This window comes from Strix aluco, chromosome 5 (genome assembly GCF_031877795.1).
Source record: "Strix aluco isolate bStrAlu1 chromosome 5, bStrAlu1.hap1, whole genome shotgun sequence".
Classification (NCBI taxonomy): domain Eukaryota; kingdom Metazoa; phylum Chordata; class Aves; order Strigiformes; family Strigidae; genus Strix; species Strix aluco.
Window position 1 is genome coordinate 14,427,783 of NC_133935.1, and position 18,320 is coordinate 14,446,102.

Genomic DNA, 18,320 nt, shown 5'->3' on the forward strand with positions numbered 1-18,320 from the left:
TGAGACAGGGTTACGTTAATTTCTTTAGTGGACTGAAAGTAAGTAATTTTTGAAAATACAGAGAATTTAAATGAAAACTTGGATCCTGCACAAAATTTTTGCAGTTGCCATGGGAAACTGCCTACTTGCAGTTACAATGAGTTGATTTCTCAGCTTTGGCAGGAACTTACTGCTAGTTATTAACTGAAGAAATCTGCTTCTAAATCATAAACAATTCACAAGTTACAACACTTAATCTTTTTCCTTCCCTTTCTGCTCTTTGGACTTAACCCAGCCTTTGAGTTATTAGTTACTTTGCTGTGTTCCAGTCTTGCTCTTAGGTTAAATATTGACCAGGGGCAATAGGGTTACTTTTCGTGTGAATCAGAAGATGGAGACAAGAAAACTTGAGACTCAATAATCTTGCTGAGCAGAATATATAGAAAACTGTTGCTTCTCCTTAGGCCTCCTTCATTGTTTGAGTAGGTTTTTCAGTGCATCAGGTTGAGTGGAAATGTGGAATTTCTTTCATCTGTTCTGCCCAGTTCTTAGTTCTGCAATCTCCAAAGCATCATATGTCAAAGAGGTTTTTTTCTCTTACAGGGAAAAAAAATGTACAAAAGTTTAAATAATATGCTGCACTGATCTGTGTTATGAGCTGGTCATTTAAATTGTTCTTTTTTCTAATTAATAATAAACGGACAGGAATGTGGAAATGGCATGTTAGTCTAGGGTTATGATGAAATATCCAGAAGCTTATAAAAATAGTTTCCTTCTCTAAAGTACTAGACTAGTGGTTTGGTTATCTTCAGGTTGGTATTAAGACAGCTGATGTGAGGGTATGTCTACTGTAACAGTTTAAAACTGAGTCAGTTTCAGTAACAGATGCAGATATTTAACCTCTCTGCTTTACCCAGCAGAAGCTGCTTCAGACTAGTGCTTCATCTCAGTTACCATGACAAAATTTCTAGAGAAAATTGTATAAGCAGCTTGGAAGACAAGACTAATTTATTGTACCCACTACTCAAAGGTGTTTTGAGTGGTGTCAATTTTGAAAATTAACTTGAAAACTAGAAATAAGTTTTTCAGGAAAAGCCATTAGGACTGAATTACTGAATTCATTTTCAGGGTTTTTCGATGGGTAATCTCCAAGGACCTGTGAAAGTGCTAGTGTGGATTTTGGTTGGCTAAATCAGTTTATATCTTGGCAGGAATAAAAGCTACTTCAAAGTCAGTGCTGCCTTTTAGACCATGAGACTATATAGAGGGGGAAAAACTCAGCTGAACTACAACACCACTTCAAAAAAACTGGAAAGTTGTGGGATCATTGAACTGAAGGCCTAAAGTGTAGACCAGCTGAATACTTCGTATGAGCTCTCCTAAGTACTGGTGTTGTATAATGCTGTCAGATTTCTTCAACATGTTTTACAGAAATACATATATTGGAACAAGAGACACCTACAAATCCAACTTTAAGTTAAGGTTAAAAATACATGAATCAGCTCTTTGGCAGTCATAAGGTGAGAACTGTGGTTACAGAAGGGAATATGTATGGAACCACTCCAGAGGCAGACTGAGGAGGATGAAACCACTCTTCATCAGGTCATATGAGGAATCTGGACTCTCTGCACTTAAGCCCAAGGAATGTTTCAATAGTGAGAACACTTCAATAGTAAGAAAACTGAGGTAGTAGCACTTGAGTTTTCAGTGGTAAACCTCAGCTTAGTTTCTTGTGCTGGCAAAAGTAAAAAATGAGAGATTTTTTTGCTTGAACTCATAGCGTTCCATTTTAGTTCTTCTTGAGTCTCTTTAAAGAAAGTTAATTGAAAACCAGGGTATTTGAGGCTCCAGTTCTGTGTTTAAGCAACTGATTGGTGGAAAAATTCAGGGGAGGCGAGCTATAAAATTCTGTTTCTATGATGGAAGATCAGATTGCCTTTTTTTGGTGTTACTTAAATATAGATGAGATGATACTGCAGTCTGTCTAAAGTAAAGAAGTTTAAGATGCTTCAGGGGCCTTTCTTTGTGTTCTGGGACTTGCTTGTGACAGCATGAGAAATGTTGAGTTGAGAGTGCTTTTCAAGACTACTGGAATTACAACTTATGTCCCTGGTCACATATTTTGAGGAATCTGTAACCAATACACAGAGTTACACAGAAGGTGAAAGCAAAACAGTCTCATGAAAGGAGTGTAGAACCATTGCACAAATGTGCAGGGGTAGAGGCATGACAGCCAAAGTTCAGTTGAAGTTAAAACTAGCAAGGAATCTCAAGGGCACTAGAAGGGTCTAATGCATTGATAATGAAAGAAAGACAAAGGAAGGAAAGGGAATGTTCCTGATGAATCTGAGAAAGCAAATATCATACTCATATTCAAGAATGGTGAGAAGGAAGATCGGGGGAACTATATGTAGGTCAGCTTAGCCTCAGACTCAGGGAAGGCTGTGGAGCAAATCCTCTTCCTGCTAGAACACATTTGACACTGTAAGGATACAATGAGAGACCAAGTCGAAGTTTGTGGTATATGGGCTGGGTAAGTGGACTGTAAGGTTGGTGGAAAATTGGCTGGGCTGTTGGACTCAGGGTTGCGATTGGTGACTGGTTAGCAGTGGTACCTTTCGGGGTTCATATTGGTAGTATTGCTTAAGTAAGCCCATGCAGCAGTACGAGCTGGGGATGAATTGGCTAGGTAGGAGTTTTTTAGAAAAGGACTTCAGGGTCCTGGTGGACATCAAGCTGCAGATGAGTCTGCAGTGTGCCCTTGTGTTATTGAAGGCCAGCAGCATACTGGGCTGTATTAGCAAGAAAACAGCCAGCGGGTTGAAGGAATTTTTTTTCCCTTCTTACTGCTTCTGAGGCTGTGTATGAGTACTGTGTCCAGTTCTCTGGGCTTCTTAGTACAAGAAAGGCATTGACATACTGGAACATGTTCAGAGTCAAGAGTTTGCAGGTGATCAGGATTGCTGAGGACATACAGGTTGATGCTGTTAGAATTGTGGTGGGCTGGGTTTTTTTGAGGTTTTTTTTTCCTGCAGAGAAGATAAAGGGAAGATTTTATTGTTGCCTTTTTGTACTAAGGGCAGTATATCGAAGTTTGCTTAGAGGTGCACAGTGAAAGTGTAAGAGGCAACAGTTCCAGTTGGAGCGTGAAAAATTCCAGTTAGATATAAGAGAAAAATATTCCACTGTGAGGATGATCAAGCCCTGGAAAGTACTTGTGCCTAGAGAACTTGTGGAATCTTCTGTCCTCAGATGTGTATGGAACTCAGCTGGGCAATGTTCTGAGCAGCCTGATCTGATTAGACCTACTTTGAGCTGGTGTTGGGCTAGATAACCTCCAGAGTTCCCTCTCAGCCTTAAATAGTCTGTGATTCCATGAGTCAGTAGACTTACAAGTTTGTAGAATTAAACTGTCCTTATATTTTTAGATTATTAGTCAGGTTTCAGGAAGCGTGACATTTGAATTTTCCCTCATTACCGCCACTGTTTATGACCCATGGATTAGTTATGTAAAAACATCATTTTATGTTTTTACTGTTACAGCAAGTAGAATAAGGGCAGAAGATTTTGTTTGACTTACAGTATTCTTAAGCTCACAGTTATTTTAGAAATTGTAGAATGATTTACCTTGATGAATAAAAGTATGTAGAAAATAGGGTTTTTTTCAGTTGTTTCTGCTGTATTGTTTTTAAGGATCCTCAATCAAGGTGTTTAGATCTGCAGTGCTAGAGAGGTAACTTTTGGATTAGGTGAGCCCTAGAGCTGACTTGTACATTCATAGACTTTTCAACTGTTTACTTCTGTCGCAACTGAAACAAATACATGTTAAGCATTGAACTTTGGCTTAAATACTTAAAATAAAACCATTTTGAGAATACAAGTAGAATGACAAAGATAGCTAAATGTATTTTTGCCTTCAGCGTATTTATGTTGGTTTTGTTTTGGCTTGCTTTTTTTAAAAGTCTTTCCAGAGATGGATGAATCTGGAAAAAGTTGTACTGGAGAATGATTGAAGGGGTATGAGCTGACTCAAACTTTGAGAAGAGGAAGGAGAGTATTAGGGGAAGATTTAATACACATTAGTTCCTCCATACCTGCCACACCCCCCTTATGGAAGTGCAAGATTGTCTGCTAAACCCTGTTTGAGTGTATGGCTAATAAGTTTTCCGAGGTGTGGTTTGTTCAAGCTTGCTTTCCCTTCAGAAGACTAAGGAAGACATTGCTTTTAAGTGGTTTCAAAGCTCATGTTATCTATGTTTCACTTAAATCTAAAATTTACTCTTTGAGGCAATCAGGTGTAAAAACTAAAAATAATTTAGATTGGAAGGAAAGATTTCATTCAGTGGATACCAGTATAGTTTCTATTGTGGCAAAATATGTCTTCAGATTGTATACAACAGAACAAATTACAGTTTACTTCTGCCAGTTTTGTTTTACAGAGTTAAAATTGAGACACCTGACCATGGTATTCTCAATCAGAGAGGGATCTCTGGATTCAGAATTTCACAATGTAAGAAAGACTTTACATTTCAGTTACACCTAGTAGCAATGATGGAGGTGTATCAAAGCTTACCTAGCTATCTCCTAGGAATTCTTTTTTTTTAAAAGACATCTTGTGAAGGTGAATGTAAAAAGCAGATGCTACACTGAATTTCACCTATTTGTTTTCAAATGTTTATTTTGGCATAAAATCCCAGGAGGCATTTTTTTGTTACACCATGCATTTTAAAGTGAAGAATATTGCTAATGTTGCATAAAGGAATTTTACACATGTGATCGTTCTGATATAAAGGCCATGCACTATGATGTGACAAAGAAACAAAAAGGTACGATATCTTAATTTTACTTTTCTCTTTCATCTGTACATATTTGCCTATTGTTCCTACACCAGAGAAATATAACTGCTTAAAATCTGAGACGTTCCTGCTTTCCATGAGTGAATTCTTAACATCTTTTGCTATAAATTTGTACAATGAGAGTTTGGTTGGATGAACTATCTTGTTTAATCTCTTTGTTGAATTTTTTAAAAACAAATGCAACCAGTGTGGACAAAGGCCTGCACAGAAGATGGTAAAATATGAAGTGTTCAGAAGTAGTATTCTTAATATGCAGTAAGATATTCCAAATATCCATAGGACTTAAACTTTTCTTTATAGAATGAGGATTTTTGCTCTTCCTCTTTCCCACTCAGACAACAACAGTAAAGTTATTGCTATATTTAAAATGTCAGAATTATCTAATACTCTATAAGAATGGCCATCCTTTGTATGTGAAGAGATGGAAGTCATACAACAGACTGTACAGTGAGTTCATATTTTTCCAGAATAATGGAGGCAAGAATTACCCAGCAGTGTAGCTCCTGTAGAATGCTTCCCTGTACTCTAGGGACATCTGACTGCATGGAATCCGGTTTCCTTCATTAAAACTGGAGATGAAGTTATTTCTGCATGATAGGATAAACACAGATGGGGGTATGGAGTAGTTTCTAAATCTGAAAGAGCATTTTAATGCCACCAATATTACAGATACTGCTCTACGAATACAGTTAACCTATGCAATAGGATTTAATGAGGTCACAATTTTCAGTTTCTATTCCTGTGGTAGAACTGCAGTGTAAATCCCAGCTACTTATTTCTCGTGTGTTCAGGTGCCAAATGGTGAATCAGATGAAGGAACAGATTCGGCTGGAGAGAAAAAAAGATCAAGTTAATTCTGACTGATTAGTTCCCTCACTGGATTAATTGTTCAGCCACTGATTCTGGTGCAGGGGGTGGAGAGGGGATGACAGGAAAGGATCAAGCTGTGGCTGGCGGTAGTGATACTGTAACTGCTGTACAGGACAAAATTGGTGTTAAACTGATGGGTGAGCTATGGCAATAATGTTCTAGAGCAACACTGCTGGCAAGCCATAGTGCCCCAGTGAATAAATTGCTGGCTCAGATTCAGTTTCAGATGGTGTGCACTGCAAAGTAAGCCTCTGATTGAAGTGCATGGAGTATGCTGTAGGAATGCTAGAGTGACGCTAGGTGAGTTTAGTTCAGCTCATTTGGCTTGTGTTGATGCTTTTGAAACTGGGAAGAACTGTGAAGGAAGGGAGTTAGCAGGTAAAGCTAGACCAAGGGAGGCATGGAATACAGTCTGTGTAATAGAGCCTACAGAAAAGGCGGGGGCTATTCAAGGACAGTGTCAGTTTGGTGTGGTTAAATAATCTGCCTGGAAAATAATGAGCTTTAGGACTTGTAATTTATGACTAAACTTGTTCGTTCAACATTTTCAATGAGCTGATGTCATAATGTGCATTAGGGACAAAGTCAGTGAAATCTGATTCATTCTTTTAACTAAGGCTGCAAAAGAATAAGGAAATAAATTTGGCAGAATTTGAGGCAGCTGTTAAGGTGCAGATCCTTACATATTACTCTGGGACATCCAGCAGATGTGACAGGAGGGCAGCTTGGCTGTCAGAGAACTCCTTTCTGAGCTCAGGTACAAAGAGAGGGAGCATGAAAGGTGGAATTGAGGGTGGGTGGTACCCAAGAAGAATGTAGGCACTTTCCCAGGGTGTGCAGGACTGTAACTAAAAAAGCCAAAGCTTGGCTGGAGTTAAACTGAAAAGGACATGAGATACAACCAGGCCTTTTGTAGTTTTGGCAAGAAAAGGTAGAGCAAGGAAAATTTGTGATAGGTATAGTGGAAGAATTAAGTTCAAGAGTAACTAATTTTGACAGTACTCATGTAAGAAATTATTTGCAACAGATCTTTTTATGGATTGAATTGCTCCATTACAGAAAGTGGGTGATAGTTGCATTCAGGGGATGCTATAACGAACCCTGCTATAGTCATTTAAAAAGCAGGGACAATTCTTGAAAGTATTTAGAACTGAGCTTCAAGTTCTTATTTTCCTGTCCTTCAGTGAAAAGTTGATAGCCAGCTTTCAACTGAAGCTGATACCTAGTTCTAATTTAATATTCTGCTGTTATCCATGTATGTGACTCTTCTAAGTAGGACATAAGATCAACGTGTTATAAAAATCTTCTTTCATGCTGTCTTGTTTAGCAATTGGCGATTCACAGAGAGGCTTTTCTTCACCTGTAATCAGATTTTAATAGAGGGGATTAAAGCAGATACCTGCTAACTGCTGGTTCTGATGTTTCATGTGTTGAACTGGTTTTTAATGTTATTGCATAGCCGGTGTCCTATGTATGTGATCTGCAAAGGAAAACATTACTGATTTGGTTTATGCTAGACTTAGCCTTAAATGTCTGACTAAGTAAACTCCGTGTATTCTGGAAGGTCATTAGTGGTGATCTTGTCTTCCCTTTAGGAAGGGCAAATTCTTTTCTGAGGCTTTGCATAAACATTTGCACAATTGTTAGTGAATTTGTAGGTCCACTCTAGAAAGTAAAAATAAATAATCTTTCAGGAGAGGTGTGGCCTTTGGAGGTATATTTTATTTTGAAGTTGATATGATTCTTTGATTCTGGCTTAATTGCATCTTCTTCAAAGTACCCTCATAACTATTAACCTTGGTGCTCCTCTGTTAGACTCTAGAAGATAGTAAAAGTCCCATAAAACTTTCTGGGATAATTGTTCTGTCACTTTTTGTCTAAAATGTATAAGATTTTGTTCCTGTGGGTGTAAAGGAAAAATCATGCTGCTCTTTGTCAGTTCATGTGGGTTCTGACCATATGCCTGTGTGGAGTATGGTCTCTTTTAAAGAAAACCTTTTAGCAGCTGTTTAGTGCAGTCTTGGTTTCAGCCTACCAAAATATTGGTTACTTTGCTGTCTTAGAGGTCAGTACTGAGAATCATCGATTGCTGATACCCAAGTTCAGAGCATTCAGTATCATGTCTTTGGCCAATATTATCAAAACCACAGTAATTTCAGAAAACTTTACATAGACATAAATCTTCTGATTCATAACTTCCTGTGCTTTTTTCTGTCTCAGCCTGTTACAGGGCTTGAGACCACATTGTCTCATTCTGTTGATAGAATTAGGCACACCTTCACCAGAGCTGCCTTATTTATCTTGACCTTATGCTTAGATGTTCTTTCATCATATGAAGATGTGAATCGGCATTTGGAGCTTGTTGCCATAGCTAGAATATATAATTTCTTTGCTAATGTGCTTGAATTCACTAGTGCATAGTCAATCACTTTGTAGATGTCACCATATAGAGATGTGTTTCCTATACAAAATCTGGTCTGTCGTGGCTGGCCAGCCTGTCAAAACTGAGAACCCAACTGCCCACATAAGTCAACGTCTCTCCCTGGCTTAGCTAAACTTGAAGTGGAAGAGGAAGAGAATCCAACTTGGAGTGCTCATCCAATGAAGACAAAAATCAACACCCACAGGATTGTACATCCTAAGCTTAAAGGAGAACGGCAGCTTGTTTAGATAGTCTTTGACAACCTTATCTGGGATGTTAGATGTGTTTCACATCATGTCTTGCCAAGTAAAAGGTTTATTGCTGCAGCTGTAGTAACTACTGTCTTTGACACTCATGTGCTACCGATTTGGATCATGAGGGTTCAAGCAGTTTTCTGACTTTCCCATTTTATAGGTGATTTTATATGAAACTTGTATCTTGAAGACTTATTTAAGCACATAAATGGCAGCTGGTGTAGATAAAGATTGAAACATTTAATAGAACTACAATTAAAGATATAAAGCGAATATTTTCATGTCTAAAGGCACTTTCTCTTTACAAAAGTGGAACTATAAGGCTGTTCTTGAGTTTTATAACTATTGGTCTTTAATTGGAGTAATTTGTGTGTAGGGGTAGGGCTTTTAGGGGGTTTTTAGTTGACCTATAAAACTTCCACTGAAACTGTTTAGTCTTCCAGCATGAAGCTACCTCTGAAAAAGAATTAAAGAATTCATTTATTGTTTCCATGGATACAGATAGAGCTCTAGACCAGTGGTCTCCAAACCTTTTTGATCAGGTACCCCTATCTGTAAAAAATAAAAAAATTTGAGCATACACCACCAATATCTGTATATTTATTTATAAATTATACACATGTACTACTGTACTATGTATCAGTAGGTTATAAAACATCCAATAATGGAAATTAAAGATGAAAAAAGATTAAATAAATGCTATTTTTACACTTTATTAACAGTGCAAAAAAATAGTTTATTTTCAAACCCTAATTGATTGTCTTTCACCCCACTTTGGAGACCACTGTTCTTTCAGTGGGGAGATGCCCCAGGCGATATAAACAGGAGATCTAAAGGCCATAGAGAAATTACCTATGAAGAGTCTTGCAACTTTTGGTGTACATGTGTTAGAGACTGCATTTACAGCAGGTGCTTGTCCTAGAGTTTGATCCCTGTATATGAAATAGATTGTTTGTCTTCCCTTCCTTCTTCTAAGAAGGGTCAAATGAAGGTTTGTAATATTCAGTGGTCTGCTTTACAGGAGCTTTTCACACACATGAAACAACTGGATATTCAACTTTGCTTATTGCAGAATTGAGGAGTACTTGCTTTTTTTATTTTTGTAACTTATAGGATGTCTTGGTTCTGTTAATTTGGACTGAAACATTCTGATGTTTGACTTTGAATGCTGCTGATACATTTTTCTCAGTGCTGTTATTCAAATCTGCCTAACTTATGTTTGGGATGTCTTTGCTGACTTTTTGCTAATAAGCTTTCATCATCTCTAAGGGAAACTTAGAAGACTTGGTGTTCGGGTGTTGTTTTTTCCTTCCAAAAGTCCATTGTCCAGCAGGAATTTATTCCACAGTTTAGGAGAGAACAGAGGTATCTGTGGTGTATTCTTTAAAAAGAAAAAAAAAAAAATCCTCTAGTGTAAGCCAATGAGCCAAATATTTATAAGCTTAAGGAAGGGGAGCCTTGCTGGACTGTCCTAATCTTGAGACATGATTCTAAATTTCTTTTTGAATGTGAACTTTGTAGCCTCACTGTGTGCTGTCCCAGGAGTTAGCTTGCTTGTCCTTCTGTCTTATGCCCTTACTTACCATGTTTTAGCATGTGTTAGATATTACAGGAGTTTTTAGAGCCTGTTTTGAGGTAGTGATTGTGTGGCTTTTACATGGTTGGCTTCCTAAACATATGTCCCAATCCTTAATGTATCTGCAAACATTGTGTGTTACTGAAATGCCAGCTGTTTTAAAACTGGCAAGTTGCAAATAAGAATTATTTGCAACTTTCTACATAAACTAAGTGTATGCTGCTTCCTTACATGCTTTTCAGACCAACGGCACTACTTGTGTGCTTAGTGTACTGTGATCTGGATTTTTTTTTAATTGGAACACAGTCATTAACATCCCCACCAACGTTTTGTACTGAAATTCAGCAAAAGAGAAGTGACATCACAAGACTATCTGCAACAACTTTTACTGGTAAATAAAGTGTTAGACCTTCAGTTAGTCATGTTGGAATTTTAAGTTATAAACTGTGTTGATAGTTCACATAGCTAAAGCTGTGGAGGACTTTGTTTAGAAGTACAATTTGTTGCTGTTCTGAAAATCATAGATAAAAGTAAAAATACCTTTCTCCTGATGTCCAACATGCTTCAGAAGCCATATCCCTATTTCAGGGTCAGTAACAGCAGTTGCAGATTTCTTTTCATTGTGCTACTTGCTGCTACTTCATGCTACTTTGAAGCCAGAACCTTCAAAAGTGTGAGAACCGGATCCTGACCTCTGAGACCACAGAATGTACAGTGTTTTAGTTAAACACCTGAAGTTAAATACTTGTGTTGCTTTGACTTTCAGCAAGGTATATTATGAGAAGAATTGAACAGCCTATTGATAGGAGAGAATTCTGAGGCTGTCTTGTTATTTGGCTGGTAGTATAAAACTGATAATACAGAAGATCAAATGCAGAATAAGATTTCTGTCTGATAATTCTCAGAAGGAAGGTAATGTCTGGAAGATGTATGTCAAGCACTCTATTCTGTGAACTTCCTAGAGATTTGGGGCAGGAGTGAAGGAAGTATGAATTAGTGTGGTAGCTAAAATTCTTTTGATTGTTTTTCTGTGGAGATGCAGAGCTTGCGGTATGATGCTTAATTTAGCCACTTCTTAATATACAAATGTTACTGGTACATACGAACAAGAAGTCACCACATAGCTTGTCAGTATTTGGTTTCCAGTAACTTCACATCCTTACTGAAGTGCAGCAAATCAGTTTATCCTTAGTTGCACAACCCAAGGTGAAGAAATAAAGATGATTAAGCACTCACCAAATTAAATTTTGTTTACGCCTTAAGAGATGTCTCAATCCACTTGTACGAGTGGCATTAGAATGCAACTTCTTGTGTCCTGATTTGATTGACTGTCTTCAGACTTTTTTATCATGTAGAATTGGCAGGTGCTATTTATAAAATAGAATGGGCAGTTTCGTAAGTAGATGGTCTGTACTCGCATGTACTTATGATGCTGACTTATTTCTATGCATCTGATTTCTCAGAGTGCAAAACTTCCATATGTATAGAAGCAATTAAAGTAACTCTACCAGATAACTAGGATCCCAGTTGGGGAGAAGGAGAAGCAAAATGAGCTAATGTGAGCATTTTTTACAAGCTCTAATGATTATTTTTTCATTCATTTTTTTAATCATATGAGTTACCTAGTGCACTTGAGTACTCACTACACTTGAGATGCAGTATGGAAAAAGGAACCAAGGCTGTCTTATAGTCTTAAATGCATGGATGAGGGAGAAGAAATCGAGCACCTTAATTTTCATTTTTCTTGCGCAGCGACTTAAATATTGAATTGAACATTCTTCAGCATATTTGAAGGTGTTGGATTTTTTTCAAGCTGCTCTTGGTGTGTTACCTCTAAAATTTTGCTTATTAGAATTATATTTACATTGAAGGGTGAAGATGTCAACCGGACGCTTGAAGGTGGGAGGAAGCCTCTTCACTATGCAGCAGACTGTGGACAGCTTGAGATTCTGGAGTTTCTGCTATTGAAAGGAGCTGATATAAATGTATGTACATCAATTTGTAAATAGATGTTAGGGTCTTTCCCCCCCTCCCCTCCAGGGATTGATATAAGTGCTTAAATGGTTACTAAAAGAATTAAACAATCTGATGCATTTAAAAATATTTGAGAGGTGGTCTCTTAGAGCTTAGAAGCTTAAAATTATGTTTTAATGTTTTCTTTTTGGACCCACTAGGCAAAGTTGTTTGTAGCTATAAAAAGTTTAAATTTAATTTGACCATGATTAGAAAAATAAATTCAGTAATCACATCTAAATAAAATTTATATGAAATACATATTACATTTGTTGGAAGGGACTTCAGAATGCATCCTTGGCCAGGGTGGGATCAACTCTGTTTAAATTGGTGTGCTTCTCTGTTTTTGGAGATATTCTTACTTGTACAAACTTAGTCATTTTGCTGTAGCTTGAGATGCATAGCTTTTTTATCATGAAAAGACTTGGCTGGGCTGTACTGGCACTTCAAAACAGTGGTGTTCTCCATGAAGTGAAGTTTCTGATACTTTAACCATATACCCCAAACGCTGTGCTTTAGAATAGTCATCTGAAAGTTAATGTATAAGACATCTTAGCTTTAGCTTTTAGCTTAACAAAATTACTTGAATTTTTTCCTTGGTGCTGGAAAGTTTATCTCTTCCTCAGCAGTTTTCCTAACTGGAAAGGAGGAAAAAATAGAGGAAAAAATAAGAACATTTCAGTTGCTCCATTTCTTAATCTTTCCAGGACTATAGTTTAGAAAGGAGAAGACAGCCCAAACAATGTTTCAGCCAAAACTGGTTTCTGAAGTCAGGATGGCTGAGAAATCGGAGAGTTAGGAATAGTGTTTCTAAATTGGGCAAAATTTGTCAGCTGAAACCCCTCAATTCCTATCACTGGCCTAAAAAAAATAGACAAACTTTGGGATACCTAGAAGTCTTATGGAAGACATCTTGCTGTTACCTGATTGGTTTTTTTAAACAATGACTTTTCTTAAGAGGAGTAAAAATTTTGAGAGAATACATTTCTGGATAATACTCTTAAATCCTTACCTTCACTCTAATGTTGGCAAAATAAAATTTAAAAGTTAGGTGAAACCTTTTAACACTGTGTGAAATTGTGCTTCAAATAACTGTGTCTCAATTTACAGGCTCCAGACAAACACAATATCACACCACTTCTATCAGCAGTCTATGAGGGCCATGTTTCCTGTGTGAAATTACTTCTGTCAAAGGTGAGATACAAATGTTTAGAACGAGTTATCCATTAGAAAAGTATATTACTATGATTTTTTTTTCAGTAAGATTATGATGCTCCAGATAAGTTCAGAACATCAAACAAATGCTGTTGGTAAACCAGAGAGGGTACTCTGATTATGGAGAAGGTAGTTGAAGGAGAAAGTTCCAGGATTTTTGCAGTGTAGCAAAAGTAATAGTGACCACTAACAGTATTGTGAGCTCCAGCTAGAGATCAGTTAACAGTAAATCGGGCAAGAAAAAAATTGCATTCCTTCTGCAGACAGGGAGGAGTGGGATTTAGCTTTGGGAGCTGCTTAAGTATTTTCATGTGATGGAGTCTCCACTGTGAAGTTGCTCAGAGGTGTGGTTTCCCTCTGCTTTTGCCAGATGACTGAAAACCCATCTTAGTTGGCAGTGAGGGGAAGTAAAAGTAGGAAGACAAGCTTTCTCTGTTACAGAGCTTGTAAATTTTGTCCTGAGGAGAATAAGCTTAATCTGTTTCTGCCCTTCCTTTAATTCATATTACAAAGGTGATGCAATTTACAAAGCAGTAGTTAATTCAAGCAATGTTTTGTCTCCATTCATATGTGCTGCTTCTTGTTATGCCTCATTTACTTTGAAAAGTGGAGGTTAACAGTGCATTTTCAGTATGTGAACCTGCTTAAATCATTTGGCCAAAGGATTACCTTCTGTGTAAAGTTTTCATATACCACTTCCAAGGTAAAGTTTTCCTTAACTGCCTTAATGCTGCATGAATTTCACTTCACTTCTCTGATTCTGTCTAATGTTGGTTATGCCCTTCTGTGAAGAAATGCTGTGACTGTTAATTTAGGATTCAAATGGTGCATGCAACTTGCTTGAATTTGTTGTGAGGACTGATCCTTCATTTAGGACAATTATATACACATTACAAAAAAGGTATCCTTTATTCCATGTTGTATTTCTTTCCATTTCTCTTTTGAGGTGTTTTGCATTCAAAATAAGCTGCTCAAATAATAGATAATATACCTCAAAACTTAAGTTCACACAGGAGTTGTCCAGCAACTTGTAAGGGTTGTGCGTTCATTGTAGTCTGTCAGTGAGGGCATTAAGGTCCTTCCTGAATCAGCTATTTTTCACACAGCTTGTGAGAATGTATTGATCTCTATACTTGGTGCAATTTGAATGGCATTGGTTAGTTCAACAGTCATAAAGATGAAGCAATCTTACAAAGATGTGGAGAATGTTATAAGAAAATGAATTTGGACTAGGAGATGAGATTAGAAAAATGTTGCTGCAAATGAATAGTTTGGGAAAGCTTCTATTATTTTCAGATTTCCTTGTGCAGAGCAAATCATAGAATGGTTTGGGTTGGAAGGGACCTTAAAGATCATCTAGTTCCAACCCCACTGCCACGGGCAGGGACACTTTCCACTAGACCAGGTTGCTCAAAGCCCCGTCCAACCTGGCCTTGAACACTTCCAGGGAGGGGGCATAAACAGCTTCACGAAGCAACCTGTTCCAGTGTCTCACCACCCTCACAGTATGGAATTTCTTCCTTACATCTAATCTAAATCTACCGTCTTTCAGTTTGAAACCATTAGTCCTCCTCCTATCCCTGTACTCCCTGATAAAGAGTCCCTCCCCATCTTTCCTGTAGCCCCCTTTTAAGTACTGGAAGGCTGCTATAAGGTCTCCCCAGAGCCTTCTCTTCTCCAGGCTGAACAACCCCAACTCTCTCAGCCTGTCCTCATAAGGGAGGTGCTCCAGCCCCTGATCATATTTTTGGCCTCCCCTGGACCCACTCAAGCAGCTCTATGTCCTCCTAATGTTGGGGGTCGCAGAGCTGGATGTGGCACTCCAGGTGAGGTCTCACTACATGTTGTACCACATCTGCTTGCTTTCATTCACATAGACTACCTGATGAAATAGTTATGAGCTGGAACTTTGTTCATCAGCTCACTCAAAGGCAGATCTCATATTAAGAGGTTGTTCTTTCTCTTAATACAGTTACAGACCTTGTTTTAACATCTGTCACACCTTGTTTGTAACATAGTCTGATCTCATACATTCTTTGGTAGCAGATACCTGTAAGACCAGGTAGTTCAACCCTTATGAAAGTTCTAAAAATTACTTACTGTTTGACTGTTTAATGTGCTTCCTAGTTACTTGTGGAGTGGGGTGTATTTTATTGTTACTCCAAATGCAGGACAAATATTAAATGTCTGATGTTAGTGTATGTAAATAGTGGAACTGCAGATGAGGGACCAATATAGTTAAAATTTTTCTTCAAAGCTGTTTTTTCTTTTGTAAATACTACACTTCTACTTTACTGCTAAGAAGTTTCATTATTTCACGTGTACCTACTTCCAGCTGCCTTCATTTACCCTGTTAGTTGATCTCTTGTATATGTGGCCTCTCATAGAATATCCCTTAAGCTGTTGAACTAAAAGTCAATAACCTCTTTACATATCTTTAAACAGGAAAACAAAAATAATGATTTTTTTTGTACTTTCATAAGTTTTGAGAACTGCTGAATAGTGATACGTATCTCCTTAGTCTGTTTGCATGCCACAAATATTAAAAAGTTAGCAGTTTGATCAAGTTAAAAATATGTAAGGTATAAAAGACTGTTTCCTCTTCACCTGCTAAGATTAGATTTTAATATAAATAATTCTGTTGGATGCAGTTGTTGATTTGGAAATAGAATTGTTTTAAGCTAACATTCTGTACTGCCTTCTACAGTTTATGAATTGTGGGGATGTTCATAAATGTTTCACATGAGACTCCTGAGCTATTGAGAGGAGGAGGGATGTTCCAATAAATGTTTCAGATGTTAACTGGACATAAAATGTAAAAAATATGCCTTAAAGTACAGAATATGAAGAAGATAAGCATAGTCAAGGTGACTTCTAACATTTTTGTAAGCTTTCTGTTACTGTAGATGTGTTCATCTGATGAAAGTAAGCTCGTTACTCTTTCATGTAGTATGACCGCAGAGCATTCTTTAAACAATTTTCCACTGAAAGCAGTAAAAGCATTAAAAGTGTTGGGACATAATTCACTTTTAGAGAATAATAAATACATGTAAGTAGTAGAGAGACTAAATCAAGATTCTAAGCTCTTAAACTGACTGGAATGATTAGAGTGGCCACTTGATCTTAAGCTGAAGTAACCTGGGCCGCTGCAAACCTGTGTTTTCTGCTGTTGTTACTGGTGATCATGCAGTTGCAAGGTGAAACACAGCCAAGCTTCTTCTAAGCTCATATTAGAAACAGTTTACACTTGTAAGAGCTTAACTTGGAAAGTGCTGGGGGACCTATGCTGGCTCTTATCAGTTCAGTCTCCATAAACATTTTTAGTGTACACGTCACGTGACTAATAGAATTTTCTGTAGATGATACTAAAAGTTGAATCCATTATACCAACTGCTATCCCTTGAAAAGCTGCAATTTGTTTTGTGGAATTTCAATTAACTTCCAGCAAGGCTTTCCTGTAATAAAGCACAGCTTGTTACTCTTGTTGTTCCTCAGAAAGGACTGTTTTGGGCTTCTTAGCAAATGTTTCTCACACATGGAAGTTAAATACAAATGACTTTTTGGAATAGTGAAAGCTCGTGGTTTCTCTGGCTGATCCGCTGGATGTAATGTGTCAAACTCTATATTGTTCTTTTATTGGTAAGTTGAGGGAAAACTTCTAAGGTTAGCATAGGGTGCTAGGATGACTTGAAATAGTTCTTATTCTGTTCCCTATCACCCTTTTCAGCAGAAGAGTTCAACATGGACACTGTAAAAAGTTAAAAAACAGTTCTTTCATTGGGCTGGAATGGAAATAAGATGCTCCTCAGAGCTCAGTTATTATAAAGCTGATGAACCCATTTGGATTTTTCTTAAAGTAAGAATTATTATGCTAGTTGTATGTATTTATTTGACACACAGGTGACACTAACTGTACTTTCTTATGGAAAACTTAACTGTTAGACTACATTTGGAAGGACTACAGGAGGAACAAAGCTAAAGATGTTGCTCTTAGTCCTAAAATACTAGCTCTTTTGATGTCTTCTGAGAAGCAGTAGAAAGCCAATTTAACTTTCAAGTAGTGCTCCCAGCCATTCTTGCTATAGCCCCAACCATCTAACCAGTTCTTGTTCACTGGGGTTAGCAATGCATCAGAATCAAATGGTTTCACAGTTTCTGAGGAAGCAAACTTCCTCTGGGAACTGCCCACATGTGAAGTTTTATGTGAACGCAGGGGAGGAAGAGAGATGCTTCAAAATCTCAAGAGCTCCCTGAAGCACCAATGTGGTTTGACAGTACCATAGGGTGATACCTTGGATGAGCCCTCTGTCTCGGAAGCAGAACTTTCTACTTTATTCTGCAGTATCTGTAGGAATATGTTGAGGAAAAGTGTAGATACATCAGGTTAGACTACATCTAACACACAGATTAAATATTTTTTAGAAAGTCTGGAAGGGACCCCAAGAGGTTATCTTCAAGTAATTTTTAAGAATGCCACTGTTGTAGTAGATGACTCTGGGATTTGTTCTTAAATGCCTTCTATCAGCCAAATTCAGTGTCTGTCATTCCTTGAATATATTCAACTTTCCATCATATTGGTGTTCAATCCTCTGGAATAAAATAGTACGTTGTTTATACAGTCATAGCATCACCACCATTATGGAAGCATTACCTGTGGCTAGGTTTAGTCAGCTTCTGAATAAAATTACTGTTGCTGGGAGAGTTGTGTTGGGTTGTATATCCTATATCTAAGTCATGTGGCTCTCAGGCTTAAATGTATATAAAATGATATAAATAAGCTCCTTTGAAAATCCAAAAGCTCTTACCAGTGACGTTAACCCTTAAATTGAATAACTTTGGGGCCTTCGTAACTGTAGTAAGGAGATACAATTTAATGTGCTGCTTTCTGAAGAAACAAAGTGGAAAAGTGTGTTATGTGATATATAAAATGGCCCTTGAGCAATTTAAAATATTCTAGCATTAAAGTAGTTTTTGGGGCTGTAGTTTGACAAGACAAAACACTCAATGGTATAAGAAGTCTCTACAGTATCACCAGTCTCCTAAGATGGGTTTTGTGTAGCAGCATTTGGAAATGGGTGAGGAATCTAGCAAGACTTTACAAAAAACCACCTCAGGTCAGGGTTGATAAGGGTCTG

The 18,320-nt window shown here is 37.6% G+C and overlaps 1 protein-coding gene across 2 annotated transcripts in view; it reads left to right on the forward strand.

Moving 5' to 3' along the window:
- MTPN (myotrophin) overlaps nucleotides 1-18,320 on the forward strand; it is a 41,801-nt gene that overhangs the window by 12,783 nt on the left and 10,698 nt on the right. For both annotated transcript variants that reach the window (XR_012623460.1, XM_074826034.1), the window contains exons 2-3: nucleotides 11,829-11,942; nucleotides 13,081-13,164. Coding sequence is in view for 1 of the 2 variants with exons in the window: in XM_074826034.1 (XP_074682135.1) it covers nucleotides 11,829-11,942; nucleotides 13,081-13,164 (198 nt within the window). In the remaining variant the exon portion in view is untranslated. The remainder of the gene's footprint in view (nucleotides 1-11,828; nucleotides 11,943-13,080; nucleotides 13,165-18,320) is intronic.